The sequence below is a fragment of the Ischnura elegans genome, chromosome 5 (assembly GCF_921293095.1).
Source record: "Ischnura elegans chromosome 5, ioIscEleg1.1, whole genome shotgun sequence".
NCBI lineage: Eukaryota > Metazoa > Arthropoda > Insecta > Odonata > Coenagrionidae > Ischnura > Ischnura elegans.
Genome location: NC_060250.1, coordinates 16204390 through 16225817, shown reverse-complemented (window position 1 = coordinate 16225817; position 21428 = coordinate 16204390). Strand labels below are relative to the sequence as shown.

At 37.6% G+C, this 21428-nt stretch overlaps 1 protein-coding gene across 1 annotated transcript in view; it reads left to right on the top strand.

Annotated features, from left to right (window-relative positions):
- LOC124158532 (laminin subunit alpha) overlaps positions 1–21428 on the top strand; it is a 115621-nt gene that overhangs the window by 90127 nt on the left and 4066 nt on the right. The window contains exons 44-56 of the mRNA XM_046533669.1: positions 5511–5664; positions 7268–7451; positions 7908–8038; positions 9375–9659; positions 9878–10088; positions 11307–11414; positions 11957–12181; positions 12461–12801; positions 16710–16948; positions 17502–17531; positions 18128–18334; positions 19059–19225; positions 20519–20764. Of these exons, the coding sequence (XP_046389625.1) occupies positions 5511–5664; positions 7268–7451; positions 7908–8038; positions 9375–9659; positions 9878–10088; positions 11307–11414; positions 11957–12181; positions 12461–12801; positions 16710–16948; positions 17502–17531; positions 18128–18334; positions 19059–19225; positions 20519–20764 (2528 nt within the window). The remainder of the gene's footprint in view (positions 1–5510; positions 5665–7267; positions 7452–7907; positions 8039–9374; positions 9660–9877; positions 10089–11306; positions 11415–11956; positions 12182–12460; positions 12802–16709; positions 16949–17501; positions 17532–18127; positions 18335–19058; positions 19226–20518; positions 20765–21428) is intronic.

Sequence of the window (21428 nt, the reverse complement as noted above, 5' to 3'; positions counted from 1 at the left end):
AATATACTGTGAAATAAAAATGGTGGTGTTTTGACTGCCACTATGAGTATTTCAGGTTTTACTTTTTTTTCTGCCCCCGTGAGAGGGATTTTGGACACGTACTGTAAGATAATAAGTATAAGTGTATCCATACCTTCATGAGGATATATTTGAAATATTGGTCAGTAAATCTAAGACCAAACATGTAGTCTAGTGAATGTGGCTCTTGTTCATACAATTTTTTTTTATAACAATACTTGGCTTGTGGCAGCTGAGGGGAAAAGAGTCCAAATGGCTCAGAAATGTGAAATGATGCTTTTTCCTGGAATTTACCCATTTTTCAAGTGTTTAGCATATGGAAAAATTGGTATCAACATACATTAGACTCTTACTGTGCATTAAGAGGATAAATGGAAATACTAATTTAAATAAAATTATTTAAATAATACACTTCAATGTGTTTAAGGCATCTCCCGAACATCTCTGGAGGCTCTCTCGGGCAACTAAACGCTTTACGATACCACCAATTCCATCACATGGGGATTTTACATGGCTTATAGCAAAGAATGTCCATGATGCCATTAAAGAGAAATCCTGGTAATGCTTGCAAAGATTGAGATATTTTTTGCAGTTCTTGTACCGTCCTGCACAACCATCACTAGAGTAACTCAATTTTTTGACTAAAGCAAAATTTTCCTTCACAAAGCAAAATATTATTCTTTGGGTTCCATAAGCAAAAGCTACATCATGCTACAAATCATCTGAAAAGATGCATAAACTGGAAATAATAAACCTATTCAGCCTCACTTTTCAGTGTTATTCCATCTACCAAGGAATAAGAGAATTAAGTGCAACCTCTACATTAGGAAGAATAAAATTTTACAATGTATCACAGTGAGGGCATGATAAATCAAAATAGATTCTAGGGTACCACTTTTAGTCTTCTGCCAAATCTTCTTGTGTGAAGATGCTCCATGGGTGTCCAAGTTTATTCTGTGTGTACGATCAGTGTATTTTTACATGTACATTAATAGTGTGTGCTATGAGTTAGGCAAAGCTGCTCATTGTGAACTTCAACATTAAAAAAGTTTAGTGTCTCCACTGTGCATCAAAATGAGCAAATTTTTGAGCTGTGCAGCATTGGAAAAGTTACCGCATCTGATTGCCTCAAAAAAACCTACAAACCAGTGGTGCAACTGAACAAAATTGAGATCATGAGTATACTTGAAAAACAGCTGTTATCTCTCAGAAGTGGTGTACCTGGGGAAGTCCTATCCAATGTCTGCGAACATCACAGAATATACTATTTGAAAAAGTATGAAACCTACCAAATATATTGTCTTGATCCTTTTAAGAGCCACAAGAAGAAAATATCAAAATCACTGAGAAATTTAAGTCTTGAATTTGCAGAAAAGGCCTGTAAAATCCCAACTCTTCGGAAATTAGTGCCAGGAATGAAAATATGCCAGCCATGTAGGGAGGAAGTACAGAAACACTCCAGGTTTGGAAATGAGCTTTCTGGTGTTGAAGAAGTAGATAGTGACAGCAATGATAGTATTTTGAATTTTGAAACAACATTATCCCCAGAAAAATCAACTGAGCTACTTAACAGAACGCTGCAAGATAGAGAGGAGTCACCTTTAAAATTTCATGGCATATCATCTCACAGAAGGTCAACCTACGCTAAAAGGAAAGTAGACAGTGGCGCCGACTCCATGGGGCCTGAGGGGGCCCGAGCCCCCACAAAGATTCGTTTGGGGGGGTGGAGCCCCCTCAATAATTCAAGAAAATAATTAGGTTATATTATGCTTCGTGAAATCACAAAAATATATTGGTAATTTTTATTTCCCATGTTTGACGATAGTTACCTTTTAAAATAAATTCAACAATGTGTTAAAACAAATAATTATAAGGTTAAGCAGGTTAACTGAATCAAGTGGTGTGAATTAGATAGTGTTTCGGTGCTGCGACTCACTTTGAATTTAACGTCTTCCCGGGGCAAGACCTCCGACATGGGCCCCCCCAATATTTTTTATAAGTCGGCACCCCTGAAAGTAGAGTCAGCATGCAGTAATTTTAAAAGGAAAGTTAAAAGAGTTCTTGATAAAGAATTATCTCCAGAAAAGGATAACCCAAAACTGCCAAAAGAACTACTTCAGAAAGTTCATGATATGGATGTGCTCATAGACTTAATCAAATAAAAAGTTGACACATCAAGCACTCATCAAGGAAAGTATCATTGGTACCAACTTTATGGAGCAGGAAGAAAGTAATGGAAGAGTTTCATGTGAGTGAGTACACTGCCCGCCAAGCAAGAGAACTTTGCAGTGACAATGGAAAATTGGCTGCACCTGAATTGAGAAAAGGGAAGGCAAATATAAAACATTACAATTAGTTAGGACTTTCTATAAAAGTGATGAGTAATCCAGAATGATGCCTGGAAAGAAAGATTCCATTAGTATCTCCAAAAATGTACACGTTCAGAAGAGATTATTACTTGCTAACTTGAAGGAATTGTATTCCACTTTTAAATTTGACTTCCCCAGAATTAAATTAGGCTTTTCTAAATTCTGCAACCTAGGTCCAAAATGGTTTGTGGTAGCAGGATCTCCTGTAACGCATTCAGTGTGTGTTTGCACAATTCATTAAAATGTCAACTTACTGCTTAATGCCTGTAATATAGAGGAAACAAGCCAGGACCTAGTTGGTTATTTAGTGTGCTCTAGAAAAAATAGGGACTGTATACTGCAACATTGCTCTCAGTGTCCTTCACGTGAAAAATTGAAAAGCTTACTGCTGAAAAAGTTTGAAGAATGTGACCCCGGAGATGAAGTTTCATACAGTCAGTGGGTTTCCCGTGACAGATCTCAACTGGTGAACTTCACTGTGACATTTGATGAGTACCGATTAACTTTAATTGAAAGAGTGGAAAAACTGGTGCCCCATTCATTTATTACGAAGGTACAGGCAAACTACCTTAAGCAAATGAAAGAAAATCTTGGACCCCATGAAGCAGTTGTTCTCTTTGACTTCAATGAGAACTATTCATATGTTATCCAAGATGAGGCACAAGGGTATCACTGGACAAGTGATAGTTGCACGGTACACCCTGTTGTGATTTATACTCGAGATCACCTGACGAAACAGCTTATTATTTCCAGTTTATGCATCTTGTCAGATGATTTGTAGCATGATGTAGCTTTTGCTTATGGAACCCAAAGAATAATATTTTGCTTTGTGAAGGAAAATTTTGCTTTAGTCAAAAAATTGAGTTACTCTAGTGATGGTTGTGCAGGACGGTACAAGAACTGCAAAAAATATCTCAATCTTTGCAAGCATTACCAGGATTTCTCTTTAATGGCATCATGGACATTCTTTGCTATAAGCCATGTAAAATCCCCATGTGATGGAATTGGTGGTATCGTAAAGCGTTTAGTTGCCCGAGAGAGCCTCCAGAGATGTTCGGGAGATGCCTTAAACACATTGAAGTGTATTATTTAAATAATTTTATTTAAATTAGTATTTCCATTTATCCTCTTAATGCACAGTAAGAGTCTAATGTATGTTGATACCAATTTTTCCATATGCTAAACACTTGAAAAATGGGTAAATTCCAGGAAAAAGCATCATTTCACATTTCTGAGCCATTTGGACTCTTTTCCCCTCAGCTGCCACAAGCCAAGTATTGTTATAAAAAAAAATTGTATGAACAAGAGCCACATTCACTAGACTACATGTTTGGTCTTAGATTTACTGACCAATATTTCAAATATATCCTCATGAAGGTATGGATACACTTATACTTATTATCTTACAGTACGTGTCCAAAATCCCTCTCACGGGGGCAGAAAAAAAAGTAAAACCTGAAATACTCATAGTGGCAGTCAAAACACCACCATTTTTATTTCACAGTATATTGGAGCACATATTAACCTTCAATTTAAAAAAAAATTGGATGAGTTAACTGCTCTGCCTTTTGGTGATAATTCAGAAAATATGAAGTAATGTTTTTGAGCTAAAAAAATCGGTTAATTAACAACTGTTGACATCATTTTGGCTAGCATAACAATGCAAGGGGAATAAAAGACATTACTATGGAAGCTATGCACTTGGATAGACAAGGGGTCAAAATTTCATTCAAATATATTATGTGGTTTCTGAGTTATGAATTTTTACCCTGTGCCCTGCACTCTGGAATTTGACTCCCACTAGCGCCACTTCTGAGCAAACATCTCAAACTTTGACTCCTCATATCTTGCAAACTCTGAGAGTGAGAGTGGAAATATTTTACATGGGTTATTAGATAGGTGATAGTAGCTAGTGACAAAAATTTCATTAAAATCCGAGTCGGTGGGTGTCATTTTGAAAATTTCTGGGTGATTTGACGTGGAATGACCCATCTTCCTTCCGATCATCTTCTGCTCCCATTATTTTCATGTCCTTTTTAATCTGGTCTTTTCAGAGTAGTCGTCATCATCCCAAAGGTTGATTTCCTCTTGATAGGCCTTCAAATAGGGTGGTTTCCTATTATTTTTTTATTGCCTAATTTGGAAGATTATTACTCCTGGAGTACGCATTTCACACTTTTAGATTTTTAAATGATGATATCTATTTTTTGCGATTAAATTAAAAGTGAAAATTTTCAAGTGCGCGAAAACACGACGGCTAAGTATGAATGCTGGGAAAAGCCCATGTGATGTCATTCTAGTTCCCTCTACCTCCGTGTGAGGTGACCTTGAGGCGAGGATATGTGCGCCACTGCGATGCAGGCTGCTAGCAGGTAGCTAGTAGTTGGCTTAAATAAGGATTATTAATACCTTATCAAATGAAGAAAACTTAGGAGAAGTAGTTATCGATAAATACTATTTTAACTGGATTGAAGAATTTAACAAGTTGTATGAATATGGAGTAAAAACCAGCTTTGGCAATACTGAATGGTTTGAAGTCAATAACTTTTCCACTGTTAGTGTCATAACTTGATAAATCAGCAAGAAAAATGCAAACTATATGTGGAACTACCCAAAAGGTTGCTTATGCATTCCTCCAGTACATACACTATGTTCAAGAATTACTTTAAATTAATAGCCAATCAGGTACAGAAAAAGAACTAATAAAGCCATTTACTATAACTTTGTATCTAATCGGCTTTGCTGTGTGAGAATTTCACTTAGTTAAGCAAATTATTTCCCTTACAAGAAATTATTACATATTTGATTATTTGGATTCAGTCTTCATCAAGGAGCTATTTGTAAAGGCTAATTACTCAAATAAATTAGGAATGTTTTCTTGGAGAGATCTTCAAACTGGAAAGTGGATAAAATAACTTGAAAATAGGTTCAATGTATGCTAACCTGCACTTTTATCTGTTACTGTGGTACAAAACTGCTTCTCACTTTTCTGACTCTTATTGGCATCAGAAAGATTTTCTGCTCGTATATAAATATATTTTAAATTAATTTTATATATAAATTAGTTCTCCACGTTATTCATTACAATTCTTTATCAGCCATGCTTTTTTTTATCATTTCCAGCTGAGAGGGTGAGCACTTTACTTCCCGACATCAACAAGCTAATGAGTCAGGTTGGGGAGAGGCAGTCCAGCATGGATGCAGCACACGAAGACCTGAGGGAGCAAATAAGAATCTTGGAGAAGAAGTTAGCTCTAGCCAGGGACACTGTGAATAGGTAGGATGATCTTATAGCCGTTGCAGAATTCTTTTGCACTTGCTGTTGTTGATTAGTTCTTTTTTCAATTTTTTATCAAGTTATGTCGGAATAAAATGTTGTAGTCATGAATATAATTTATAAGATTCCTTACGCTCCTTACACATTACACGGTTTTAAATCGTGGCCAGTTGATTTTCATATAGGTGTACTGGAGACAGCTCCCACACGACTGAAACCGTTTAGTGCGAAAGGGCGCATTTTTTTACGTGGATCATTAAGCAGAAAGACGATATGGTAGCCGTGTGGCCACAGTGGCACTGGACGGCTGCGATGCTGCTAAAAACCATGCCCGTGTTTAAACCGACCAATGTGAAAGGTCTCGTAGACTTCTTCAGTGGACTAAAGAAAAAGCCCCGTGTGTTTTTTTCCTGTATGGGCGTAACCGTGTAATGTGCAAGGAGCGTTAGTGGTTCATGACCATTTCTACGTAAACAATATGTTCCATAATGTCCAATTTCAAATCTGAAGTTTGTTTTTGATTGGGGTATCACTTACCCAGCCAGTCCCCCCAAACACCTCCATTACCCAATTTCTTCAATTCTTCTTTTCCTACCAATCCTCTCCTCATAACAACTTGGTTTTCAACAGCATTGGTGCAAAAGATGTGGAGGAATTGGCAGAGATGTCAAGTCAAATTTTTTAAGAAAATAATCATTGATGGATTGATTTGTCTCTTTTTTGGACTATCGCCATCAGGACAAATAATTAAAGCTCTACGATATTTCAAGATTGAAATTTGTTGTCTAATTTGCATAAAAATAGCCTCTTTTTGTCCAAAAAAAATATTTTAAAGACATACATGTATTGATCTAATAATCTTGTGATATGTTCACTCCTAACCTCCACTTCTCCAAATTCAATGTTAATTCGTTTATTTTCCAACAGTTCTTCTCTCCTATATCCATGTTGAATTTTCCTAATTTCTAAAGTTATCTCTTCTTGGAGGGCTTATATATATATATGTATATATGTAGATAGCTGTAATGACGACGTGAATCATCGAAGTATTAGTGACTGGAGTTGACAAAAATGGAGATGAATTTAACTTTTAATTAGCATTGCCATAGGAAGGAAAACAACGACATTGGTTGTTAGGTGCAGTTGTCGTGCTGGCTCTGTTTCCCCTACTCTGCAGTAGAAAATAGATTTCTCATGCATACACAGAGATGAAATATCAGTTTCACCGCAGTTACAATGTGGAAGAAACCTGGAAACCAATCCAGGAGTTCATGACAAAGCAACAAAAACCTTTCTCAGACCCATATGAAGGAATTTTTTTTCCATAAAGCCATAGGGCTAGGGCATAACTATTTTTTTTCAAATGGACGTTTTCAAGTGGATTAATAGCATTTATCTATATAAAAAGTTAGTAATTTTCCTATACAGTAAAGGTGTTCTTTAGAAAAAAATGTGTTCTTAGAACTTTTATGCGGATATCTGACCCCCTTTCAGTGACAAAGGAAAAACAGTAATTATTGCAACTCTTCAAAAATTTTTCTTTGAAATCACTCTGGTGTGTGGCACATTTTCTTAGCATGTTTGTTATTTTGTTAAATATCAGGATCAAAGTGGGAGTCAAAATGTATGCCAACACATCACTGGAACTGAGGAACCCCGAGGGATTGGCACAGCTGGGCACATCTGCCAGAGTTTCTACTTATTTCAAGACGGACAAACCAAACGGCTTTGTGCTGTATCTTGGAAATGAGATTGATACCAAGAAGAGGTTGAGGAGAGTTGTTTCGGTAATGTATTTTACAGCAATTCCTTGTCCTCTGCTTTTTTAAATGAAAAAATGATAAACTCACCATTAATGAAATGGTAAATAGTGTCTGTTGAAAATCTTTTAGCTAGCCTATCATGTGTTTTAGGTATTGAAATTTTTTTAAATGTCAATAATTAAAAACAGATACCTGTTTGAAATATCATTGCAGTATAAGAATTTTTAGGCTGTTAGATGTTAGCCTTTAACTGTAAGTTGTTCTGCAACTTGGTAACTTTTGTGAAAAATTTCCTTTCAATTTAGACCTTCATTGAAATTAAGTGAAAGATAAGACAGTAATTTTAATTGTATAAGTTGTGTTTTGTAGGTCTTTTTATTACAAGTACCAAAGAATGGCCATAATCTGTCTTGAGTAATATTTTTTATGCACTGCCATGTGCATGTTTTCTCAAGGAATGTTTCCTCTTGTTTTCCTCAGGATGATTTCATGGCTCTGGAAATAGAGAATGGCTATCCAATACTGAAGATTGATTTGGGCTCCGGGGCACAGAGCATTGCTAGTGACAAGTATGTGGCAGATGACGTCTGGTACCAAGCCATCATAGAAAGGCAAGTCTAAGCTCACTTTAACATGTCCAAAATAAGTATCAGGTTGCTAGGATTTAAAAAAATGTGAAATGGACAAAAAGTGAATTTAAATATGTATAAGGTATACTAATATTTTTACTCATTTGCTGGATTATCTCATGCTTTGTCAAATACTTGCTATATCTGAAGGTGATGGATGATTACCCTGAATGCCAGTAGAGTTCTTAAATTTCCATTTTTCTTTCACTTATTTGTTATTTGAAAGAGGTACAACACCATTTTTTGTACACGCTTGCATAGTTATTGATGATTGCGCTAGAGAAATCTTTCAATTTGATAATTTTTACTATTTCCTGGATATAGACAGTTACTTATACCACTTATTTTATAAGAGTTTTATTTATTTTATAATGGAATACCACATAGTTAACCAAGAGTTAGTGAATTTTTACTATGTTGAGTAGTGCCTAGCCATTCATTCAGGGTGGTTGCACTGTACTTGATAGTTGATACATCGCCATTTGGTTACTTGAGATATGACATCTTGTATCTGCATGTGGTATCTTATTTTCTGCCATTACCTGTATAATATGTGGCCAAGCTTACTTTCAAATTTTGAGGTATTTATTGCTCTGAAGAGATGCCTCATAGTTCAAGCATGCAGTGGCGCAGCGAGGGGGGGGTTTTGGGGGATAAAACCCCCCCCCAGAGCTCAGAGAAATTTTTAAGTTAAATCTATTTTACTTAATTGGATTAATATTGCTTTTAGAATAGTGCGAGGATTAACAAAATATCCCTCAGAAGGCCGTAAAACTCAACATTTTGAACCATTTATCTTACATTTTTTTCTGGCCGAGGTCCCCAGCACCTACAGCTTCCCCTGGAGGGTATACTACCCCAGGCAGCCTAGTGTTATTTGCACCTGAAACCCCCCCTAGCCTTAATTCCTAGCTGCGCCCCTGCAAGCATGTACCATGACAGGGACATCTTGGTTTAAAAATATATATTTTCTTTCCCATGCTAATTATTAGCAATTTGATTGTTCGTTGCCAGTCACTCATTTTAATGTGATTCTCACAATATTCAATACTCACTTTCTTATGTAATGCCAAGAATTTCTGAATACATATGTAAATGGTAATTGTTTTCTGTTTCACCTTGTGTATCACCTGTTTATTCATAATGGAGGTGAAAAGATATTGTTAATGAAGTCTACCTGTGAAGCTTGTACCTAGATATTATAGAATTCATGTTTTTGGTAGTGTGTAATTCATTAAAAAAACCTGTGCTAAGTTAAATCATTTTTGGTACTTGTAAGGAAATATCAACTCATTTTATTGCTATATTTTTTTCACAGAGTCGGCAAAAGTGTGAAACTGATAATCCGAGAGGAATCCAATGATGGACAGGAGATACTTCATGAGAATGCAGTTGTTTTGCCTGGAGAGTCATCCATTCTGAATCTGGATCAGAATTTGTCGAAACTTTTTGTTGGCAGTTACCCTGTCATGTTTAAAATGCAACCAGATGTCAAATATTCTGCATTTGAAGGGGAGCTGGAGGAACTGATGATTGGAGACACCCCTGTTTCCTTCTGGAACTTTAATGACGCTGATAATGCAATGGACGGAGTCAAGGAAAGGTATATATACAACGGCAAATTAGATTATTTCATAACATTAACTTCCATTTGAGTCTTATTTTTACTCTTTTGTGAGTGTCTAAGTGGATGCTTCTATTTTCGTTCCTACATTTAACTAATTTTTTAGGGCTATTTGAGCAAACATGCCAGAAAAGGAGTTACACTGTATTTTAAGAGTGTCCAAAATGATAATTGAAGGAATATGATTTACATTACAGAGATAAGCTGGTGAACTTACAACCAAAGACTGGATTCCGCTTTGACGGAAGTGGTTATGCCATCTTGAGTGGTGAAGGTTATCATATGCGGCAAAGGAGCGACGTTCAATTGGACTTCAAGACGTTTGCCAAAGATGGATTGCTCTTCTTGGTAGAGAAGGATGATTCTTTCCTGTCCATTGAAATGAGAGGTGGCAGGATAATATACCAGGTATTTGAGAGGCCCTCTTTATTTTTCGATATCTGTGCTAGACAGGACAACGTATTCATCCCACACCATTCAATGATTCACCCCTCATTTATTTTCAACACATTTATTCTCCTGTATTGGCCATTAATGATGGTCCACTCTTTATATCTGCCCACTCCTTAGAATCATAACGTCATGAATATTTCAATAGAGGACTCCAGACGACATCTGAAAGTGTTGTCACCCACCAGACATTTTAATGGGTTTTCAAAAGTTTGCACACACATCACTGGCAGGCAGAGCGGTATGAATTTCACTGAAAAATAAGCTAAAATTGGGGCATTTATCTGAAAAATGTAAGAGGCGGCTGTTGCATTCCTTGCATCATTTCCTTTCACATTCAAAGTCAGCGCTTCCTTCTTCCCCTTTCCCACACTCCAAACCACCCAACCCCTTCAGCTACAGGAAGTGCTAGCCCGTAAGGCAAGACATGCTGTGAACGTGATCTCGCCATGCGCCCGATCCAACAGCGGAAGTCCTGACGAGAGAAGGATGAAGGCTCCATGGGGCAGTCAGCGTGGGTATGGCAATGAAGTAACCATAAAGTGTGATTGTTCCGACATGTTCCGTTTTCTGAGCGAGTTTCCCAATATTCCTTCGGACGACGAGGACGAGAGAACCATGGCAACTTACAAAAATATATTTAACATGCGATAATACATCCAATTTATAGTATTTATATGGTGTTTCATATATTTTATTGCAAATCTTGAGAATAAATTAATCACTCAGCACTCATCACCACACTGTTTTTGTAAATGGTTAAAATGCGCCCAAAGTGGCCACACAAATCAAGCTTCAATAGGACGGACCTTATGTTTTTAAAGATTATTCTGTACTAATTAATAGTATTCTGGGATGATTTGTAATATGTATTATGTTTTCTAAGCCACGAAGCTCTTTTTCTTTAATCAATTGCGTGTTCTATAGGCAACTCTTGCCTTGAAAAATACATTCAAATTCTTTGATTTTTCCCCTCTATCCTTCTTGTCTTTTGATACTGCACATAACACAATATGATTTGCATTATACCCCCTCCCTTGTTGGCATACATTTGAATTTAATGTATCTGTTTTGCTTGAATTTGTGTAATCATATGTTTTATAATTGTTCTTACAACCCTTTTGAGTTTGCAGCTTCTGGTAACATTCATATGTTCACTTTGTCCTTCATCCACAGTTTGATCTTGGCTCTGGTATCGCTACCCTTAAGTCGAAGAAATCATACAGTGACGGCAAATGGCACACAGTTGAGGCTGTGCGTCAGAGGAGCGATGGCATTCTGAAGGTATGCAAATTTACAACATAATCCTTTGTTCACAACATTTCCATTGGTTGTGTTTAAAGCTTAGGAAGCATAATGGTCTGAAATTTGGTATTTTTAATAATTTTTTGCAATAATTCTTGTGATATAGTGACTATTAACATAAAATGCTCATGAAAATATGAAAACTTAATGGCATTGATGATGATTTTGTTCCACTTCTGAAATGAAAGTTGTGATTACGTGAATTTATGATTTGATGTTATCCAAGGGGTGTATTTTACAAAAAGTAAGGAAAAATGTTAAATGAAGACAAAAGATATTGTCTTTTTTTGTAGCCTGAAATCCACTGATGAAGATTGTGTATTTTATATTGAAATTTTTCAATTGCACTCCTCAAATTTGTGATATGAGCATTCACTAATTTGTTGCACATTAAAATTTTTAAAATGCCAAAATGATAGTTTTACAGTTTCAACAAATTCTTGTGGAGTGACAAATGATTTTTTGTGTTTTTGCATCAAAAATTGGCATGAAAACATTATCACTTTTTTTGTGTCTTCCAGGTTGATGGAGAGTTAGTTGACCAGGGTGTATCCTCAGGAAGTGCCACTGACCTCATGTTGTCCGATAATGTGTATTTTGGAGGCTATCCTGGGGACCACCATTTCATTACTGTCACAAATAGAGACTTTGATGGGTGCATTGATCTAGTCCACATTGACAGCACTCCTGTTGATCTCAGCCAGAACTTAGAGGCTCTGGGCGTCACTCCTGGATGCCCCGTCAAAGTGAGTGTCCTGCAGTAAATATATCCTATACTTGTCATCCAATACTTGTCAATGGAGAAATAATGGTTCCTAGAATTTAAAAATTTTAACGTTTTTAGTATTAAACTAATACTTTTTCAATCCTTGTGTGGTATGTTGCATCTCTGGATACTATCTGCTTAGTTGAATGAAAATTTAAATTAATTTTTTGTTGCTATGGTTTTTATACATATTTTAATTGTCGTAAATATTTTTCCAATGCTTAACGATGATTTTCAATGATGGTGTTTGTGGTTTCAGGTGGCGAGCATGGTTTCATTCCTGGAGAATTTCCCAGGCTTCATTATTTGGCCCAACACCACAACGGACAACTTCCTACAGCTGAACTTTAAGTTCAACTCTTCGCATGGAGATGGATTGCTCTTCTACCTGACTGACTCTCAGCAGTCGACTGGCGTTTCACTCTCGTTGGTCGATGGCTCCCTGGTGATGCTGGGTCCTCAGGGCAGGAGTAAGATCGCCACTGGCTCCACAACCTCGTCCAACCCCACAAAATACAATGATGGCCAGTGGCACGTCGTCACTGCAACATACAGCTCAGAAGCCATGCTGTTGCACATTGATGATTATGAGTCATTCAGGTGAGTTTGCTATGACCATTTAGTTTACTATTGAGTGGTAATATTGGTTGATGGTGGATGATGTCACGTAAAATGAGACCAACATGTCAGGGCCCTTTGCCACTCCATGGAAGGAAAATCTGTGAAAAGGTTACTCACCATCAATGTTCACTGTTCACTACTTAAGGGCAGCCATTGAGCCTTGGTATATTTGACATTAAAAGGAACTTGGATAGTAGGGATGGTCAGATCGAATACCTGGGATCCAGATGTATTGCCCTTCACCGGATACTTTGGATTCAAATTTGCTGAAGACATTGGATCTGCATCCGAAATTTTACATTAATGATTCAGTGAATGCAGGGATATGAGGGAATGGAAAGAGTTCTGATCCTCACTTCACATGCGCTGTTGCACTGCAATACTTGTCTTGCTCATGAACCATTTTGTTTGAAAGCTCTCTTAGGGGTTATGCTACAGAATTTCAGCCGTGAAAATTTTTGAGGCAAAATACGACAGGCACATAGTGTGACTCTTTCCTTGCAACCGTTGGGGAAATCTCAGCAACTTAGGATGATTACAATGTCAAAAGTAACTATGGTCAGATTTTCAGAAAACCACCCATCACCATCAGCCCGTGCCTCAGATATTTTTTTCCTGTTCGAGACTGCGCTGACCTCTGCAGACTTCGGAGGAAAATATCAAGTTACACGAGAACAATGGAAATGTGTTTCATCCCAACCCCATCTCACCCATTGACCTTTTTCATCCTACCTGCTTCAATTCTCCGCTTCTCCAGGGAAAATAGTGACTTACTGGGCCTGAAGATGTTTCAATAGCTTTTGGCAATTGGATGACATGCACGAGATTCAAAAAATAATGAGACCAAATGCAATGCATTTCTGACAGTGTTTAGGTGTTTTAAGCTCTAATTGATTGACTAGAGTAAGATCTGACATGTTCGTCCTTGACTCCCTCACCCGTAGCCTTGTTGTTTGAAAGATGGAGGGAACACACTCCTTCCCCTCTACCTCTACGTTACCCACTTCTGCTTCCCACCCTTTCCTGAAGCTGAGCGGTCGTCTTGTTGCTCCCCCACCTCGTATCATGTGATGTTAATGCTGTTTTAAACACAGTTAATTGTATTGTAGATTGAACAGTTGCGTTTTAATTTATTGATATATTGTTATAAATGTCTTCCATTGTGTAGAAAAATTTCTATTGAGATAAGGAGAACCAGTATATGCCATGTGTCTGCACTCTGGCATGATACTATTGCGAGGAAGTGCAACATGTACCTCACCACAACTGTGGTGTTTGCGGGCGAAACACAAGTCAGGATGCAATGAGAAAGTGGCAAAATTAGGGGAAACGTGTGCGAGGAAAATTTGAATTCCATCGATGGTTTATACGAAGATTTTTACTATATTCATTTCCAAACTCAAACGAAGCAGTTTAGATCCTGAGCATATAAAGATATAAGAGTTTTTAAAAAATGGCTAGAAAGCATATAAAATGATTTTTATTAATAAAAATGAGTATGAAAATCTAAAAAGCATACCTTTGATTGTATGTACCCTAAAGAAACTTTAATAATTACTTAGTTTTATAGCAGAAATTTGATAATGCATTTGGACCCGAAAATATCTGAAGAGCTGGCTCCAAAAATCAAAGATCCGATTTGTATCTGGATTCGAAAAAAATCCTTGATCCGTTCATCCCTACTGGTTTCTGCAGTGGCTGAAAAAGGCAAAGTTCTGTGGTTCGAAGCTTCCACAGGAATTTTTTCCATGAAAATTGATATGAAAAGGTGGTATAATGAGGAACTTGCATGGGTCGTAGATTGCTCTAAAAACTATTTTGAATAAGTCAAATGGATACATTAGCTCGCAAAAATACCTTCAGTTTCTCCATTCAACATCAAAAGAAATAAAAAAATTGCATTTAAAATCGAGAAAAATTTCACTGAGCCGACCACTGCGCGAAGACACCCGAGCGTTGCCGAGGCCAGGCGTGACGTCATAGGTGCCTAAACAACCGTAGGGAGTAGGGAAATACGCTGAGCGCATGGTGTAAAATTTGTTTTGAGGGAGTATTTAGCCGCTCATCGTCACTTTATTTTGTTCTGTTATTCTTGGGCAAGTTTTCCTATTGCTATTGTGCCTAGATTATTACTTTGGATATTAATAATGCGGGATCGGGATGATGAAGTACAAGCGTTTCACTTCGTGTGTTTTGGTTATCAGAAAAATGGATGATAACGTTGCCACTCGTTCGAATAGTACACCTGAAATTCATCTACGTCTACATAATACCCCGCAAGCCGCCTAAAAGGCGTGTGGCATGGGGTGTTAGGACACCAGCCTTTTTTTAGGACACCAAAAATTGATGCCACGACCCTGATGGAATTTGTTAAGACAAATTATTGCTATACGTCGGCGGCAAATCGAGTTGTAAAAGAAACTTGTAATACTGGAGGATAACGATCGTAAGCTGTGCTGATGACATTAGAGTAAGCTGTGCTGTTGAATTTTGCAACGCCGGATTAACGGAGAAGGTAGTCATATCCGTCCTACGGTACGAATTCACAGCAAAACAGTCTACACACTATCCACATGTGAGATCGCGAATCGGTTCCGCTGCCAACACACACACAAGCTACAACCTATTTCAATAATATAGGTAAATTCATAAACAATATACTAGCATATACCATAAAAATATAGTAGGAAATAGGCAAATACTTTTATCAAAAACTGGATGTCACTATCACATTCTTATATTCATCACGTACAACTTACAATAACAGAACTCGTTATGATGAATACAACTATTTATTCACTGATTTAAACCCTTAAATTAGCCGACACAGGTGACATTTCTCACTACTATTCGTTGAAATAATGGAATAGCAAACTTCACACACAGTTTTTATTTCAATAGCGTGATCGTGAAATGTCATATCTACGGTGAACAACGGAGATAAGCACGCCACTGACAATTTTTACACTACTGTTAGACATTTATCGATATCGTAATAGCACTTTTTACAATTCAATCACGATGGAACACTGATAACTCTTGGCCGATATTTTTCAACCTTGTCAAACTTTGTGCATTACAACCACTGGCACTGTGATTATTTGCAGTAGCTTACCGGGAGATGTTACGTTGAAAATAACACTATTTTGGCACAAAAATGTTCCTAGATGTCTCCAATCAGCGAGCAAAAGTTGCATTGACTGGAATTCACCCCATAATACAAGCACAGACAGTCCTAAACGACGAATTCTCCAGTACCTACGAATAAACGGATGAAGATATTGTATATAAAAGCTAAGCGGACATTAGTAAACATCAAAATCGTTCTAATTACATACTTAAATGAATGATATGCCGTCGATAACATCAACTTACAATTAACGTATCCCCCTTCCAATGGCCGTGGCTCAGACTCCTACAACGATGTTATTTAGATATTATCAAATTTTTGCTCCAGTTTTATATTTTATGCCCTTACACAGATATTAATATTATAAATAATGCAAAATACGAGGGCTTCCAAGCCTCTATCGTCGGATATTTATCTTTAAATATAAAACAATCAACACGTCTAACAAACGAAGCTCTCACAACTGCTGGCAACTATTACAAACAATCACAACAATAGCTTCGCGTGATGTTTAGGCACCTTTGACGTCATCGAGGCTTCGTCGGCAGTGGCGTGGGGGGTGAGGGAGTTTTTCCCGCGCTTTAAAATTCGTTATATTTATCATTTAATATCTCGCGAAGGAAAACTCAGATTTACATGCGGTTTTCTTTGTTGTATTCAGAAAATAATTTTCTGTCCGCCTATGAAATAAAAAAAAATCATGCAAGTTCCCCATTCATGACTCCAATTTTATTTAATGTGGGTAAAAATTTTGCAGCTCAAGTGAGGCCCTGGAACCGTTGTCCATGCGCTACGGGAAGCTGTACTTCGGAGGAGTGCCCTCCGAGATGAGGATCTCTCCAGGGGCCGTGGCGAGTGAGGCGCCATTCGTAGGCTGCCTCGGGGAGGCCACGATCAACGGACTGGTCATCAACTTCGCCAATTCCTCCAAGGGCATCCACACTGTACTTGGGAAGTGCGTCACTGGTCCATATGACTATGGAAGACTTCCCATTGGTGAGAGCCCCCATATTGCTTAAGAAGTGACTCACAGTCATTACAAGATTCCAGAATTTAAATTCCCTAACTATTCCAGAACTTATCTGACTATAATAATAATTCTTTATTTACTGTTTCATAGTTTCATCGCTGTAGATACAAAAAAGAGAATTTTCCAAAATTATGTAAATTCAGAGGCAACACAAAACACAGTTGCATGGAGAAATTTATGCTAAAACTTATTTGCAATGATTTTTGTACTCTTCCAAGCATAAAGCATCAGCTTTCAGGGGTGGATCCAAAAATTTCTTTCTGGGGGGGCACAAGCAAGGCCGTATCCAGGATTTTGTTCTTGGGGGGCTCAAGGATACCTTGTAATACAAAACGAGCGCAATGATAATGGCAATGATAATGGCAAGCAAGCCATGAATGCGATTCCATGACCCATTTCTAATACCCTAACTTTTTCCTGAATTTCCTGTCTTATAACAACTGTAACAGGATTCTTAATTAAAGTTTTTTGTGTTGAATCATATTGGCCACTTACTCATCTTCTGCGTCTTTTTTTCAGTGCCACCAGGTGAAGAGGGTGATTATGAAGGTAAGAAAAACAGTTTGGCTGGAAAAATACATCTTAAAGTTCATAATGAAATCTCTGACTTTCGCTACCTTTTGTACTACAGGTATCTCTCACTAAACACTGCAAGATATGTTCCTAAAAAGTGTTGTGTTAAGCAAATTTCGTAATAAGTGAGAGGTGTATTTCAGGCAGTGTCACATACACCTATGCCATAGGCTGACTTTTCGGGGGGTTAACTTTCCTTCTCCTATACTTACAAAGAGGTGACATGAGACGTTTGGCAAGTTCCTAAGTTGAGGGGAAGTAAGAATATGGCTTGAACAAATCCAATCTTGAGAGCAATCTTGGGACCCAGTGGTGTCGTAGCGAAAACAGTGCTAAGCGAATTTGTGCTACACGAGGGATACCTGTATGCTGAGCAAGGCTATTGAGGGTTTGGGAGGGTCAATTGGTTCAAAACTCATAGAAATGTTTGGAGAGGATATGGTGATGGGTGTACTCCTGCCAAATTAACCTCCCCAAAATGCATCGCCCCCTCCAAGTAAGCCCTCAAAAATTTTACTACCTACGGTCATGGTGGTGAGGTTGTTGCCTGAATGTTCTTTTCCCTTCCTCAGGCGGCTCTGCCGAAGAAGAACCGCCGGTAGAAAGCGAAGGGCGAGTGCCAAGTTTGTTGCCACAAACCACTGTCATGCCCACCACGCCCCCTCGACCCATCATCACGACCATGCAGCCAGCTGAGACTCCGAGTGAAGCTCAGTGCACCTTGCCCATGGTGCCCGCTCCAGATCCAGATGTTAACGCCGCTAGCGGATACCGATTTGGTAGGTATTCTCTTTATGGGTATGACTTCTTTTACTTTTAACTATGCTCCACCTTCTCTATATGGTTTTTGTATTTTATTGTATTCTTTGCTTAATTTACCCTGTTTATTTAATTAATTTATCTGTTTTGGAAAACCTTCGTGATAATATTTTAATCATTCACTTGCCATAAGTACATACAATTATAAATATGTATCCTTACCTCTTCCCAAGCTAAGAAATTTTTTAATTAATATGATATTCATTGAATGTATAGGGTGTGTGAAAAATTGAAAATCAAATGCTCACGTTCTAATAGCATTCCTTTCATGTTCAATAACCAAACTTAGTAATTTTCACTTCCCTTTCGTGTCAAACCCCACCATTCATTTCACCACCCTGTGGCATATTCATGTGCACTGCACTGTTGTATGGTCAGGAAGAGGTGTGTATGCAAGGAAGGTGAATGGGAATTCCAAGCATATATATTCCCCACCATTCACCAGTGCAGTGCAATGCCACAGAAGAGCAATGAAACACATTGTTGTGTGAAATGCTTTCTCATTAATAAATTGCTAAGTTTGTTCATTCAACATGAATACAAGGCATTTATACCTAGTAAGACCTGAAGTCATCAATCTTATAAATAGCATTCCTTCTATTTTAGAGGTGGAAGAAATTAGTAATAGGCCTTGTGACCTGATAAGGTGGAGTGACCTTTAGAAGTTGCTTTTTGTTTTTGTAGGTACTGAAAGGAGAAGTAGACTTGAATATTCAGCTGTTCCTGGGAAGTACCGAAGTAGGTATGAATTCACTATTGAATTCAATACCTTGGAACCTGATGGTGTTATTTTCTATGTGGCAGACCAGAGGCATATAGATTATATCTCATTGATTCTGAAGGGTGGAGCTGTAAGTAACTTTAATTCTTTACACTTAGCTTAGATTTTCAGAGCCTAAAATTTGGGGTGAAGTTATGCATCATGTGAGGCCGTTTGCTCTCATTAGGTTCTTGCTGCTTTTAGCTAAAGCCAAACCCTTCAAATAAATAAAACCATAAAAAGCTTTATCCTTCACCATCAAGCAGTGAAGCCTTAAGTATAATGTTAATTTTTAACATTTGACAAAAGATTTTCATTTCCACAGTGGCTCTCTGTTGTTTTAAACTCAAGAACTACTATCAATGATGAATGAGTTGGGTGCATTTAACATGAGGCATCCCTTGTTTGTGGTTGCTGTGTAGTCATTGTGTTCCATTATTACTCCAATTTCTAATGAAAAACTGTCATAATTACATTTTTAATGTCTGATTTTATGGTGTTAGTGGACTCAATCACCATTTTTAATTAATTTGATTGCAATAGTTTGACAAATCTATATTTTTATGTTTTTTAATCTGTTGTCTACTTCTCGAGCTATTTGTGGTGAAATATGAAAGGCTTAAACCTTTCCCTAAAAATTTCATGTTGTCACTTACTCTTGCCAAGTGGCTCACCATTTCATTACTTCTCCGCCTCGTGCATCCATCTCAAGTGGTTTGCTGTCATTAAACACTCGAATGAGCGATTTTTTCCTCCAAAAATTTCCTCTCTGAACAGCTTTAAACACCAGAATTTTTAATGAAAACACTAACTCATGAAAAGTGGGCTGAAACTTAGCATTTTTTTTCATTGTCAAGATATGAGAGAATGGCTGAATGGGGAAGATCTTTTTTTTCCATTATAACTTTTCTTTCTCATCATATATGGAATCATCTCAATGAATCACGATTTCGAGTCTGAGTGAACGAACCCATTCCATAAACTTAATTCGTAAACGATATAAACCTTATCAACCTCAGAAAAGTTAAGTAACCTCATGATCACTATTCAAGAAATATAACTTAAAATATGTTCATCACTTTTAGTTCCGTTATAAGTTGTAGTATCTGTGTTAAAGGTCACCAATCTTTTCAGAAACCTCAGTTGATGACAAAATGATCACAGGAATTATTTTTATTTTTAGGAATGCGTGACTACATTTTTATGTTTGTTTGGTGCCCACTTACAATCAGCAAGAGGCTTGATGGTTATTTTATTAATATGTGGTCTGCTGTCTAAAAAAGCTTCTGACCAGGATTATTAAGCCAACCACTAGATTTTCAGTTTAATTTTGCTGGTAAAATTTCATGAGCATATCTTGATGACCACTGTTTTTGCTCTCCAGCTGTTCTACTCATTCAACTGCGGCTCGGGACCTGCTCTGATCACATCCGAGGAGTCGTACAATGATGGGCAGTGGCACTCTGTCACCTTCTCCCGTCTCCACACTCAGGGCAAGTTGAGTGTGGACCACGCAGAGGTGGGAGAGGGCTCTTCCAAGGGCAACACCAAAGCACTCAACGTGCTGCCTCCCTTCTTTGTCGGAGGAATCTCAGAGGCTGCAGGGTTGGAGGCTAAGGGGAATCTGAGGGTAAGAATAGCCGTAATCCTTTGGCTATGCCATACACCCCTACAAATGTGCCAAGAAGCTCGCGTGTACTCTCTCATCCCAGTGAGCCTACCTATCTAATTGCTACTGGGCTCCCAGCAAACAATTATTGGAAACAGCACTGCCCTATGTGAAGAACTGGGCTGTTTGAATTTTTATCATTCTGCATTTATGATGAGAAAAATCTTCCATATGGTGTCACATCATTTTGTTATGAATCCTCTGAATATCTCTCAGGTTTCAGTAAGAGAAGTTCCCCCTACATCATAATTCTTTAGGTCATTCGCTGTCATCATAGTCCACAGATCAGGAAACTCTGAGATGGCATAACACAAAATAGTATTCAGTAGATCCTCAGTTAACTACATATAATAATCCATTCTGGAGGACCAATTGTGAAGCTATTTCCATTTAACTTTGAATCTGCATTATTTCCAGACTTGGAATCAGTTTAAATATCATCTGTGCTGTGAAATATGTAGATTATAATAAGGCATAGAATTACATAGGTTAAAAAATATTGTGTGAGTGGCAGCAAAGTCTACTGTATTTTTCTACCTTTGTTGAAGCAGAAATTCACTGGCTTTTATGATAAACAAGGCCTCGTAAACTTTTAAACATTTTTCTCTAATGTCAGTATGACAAT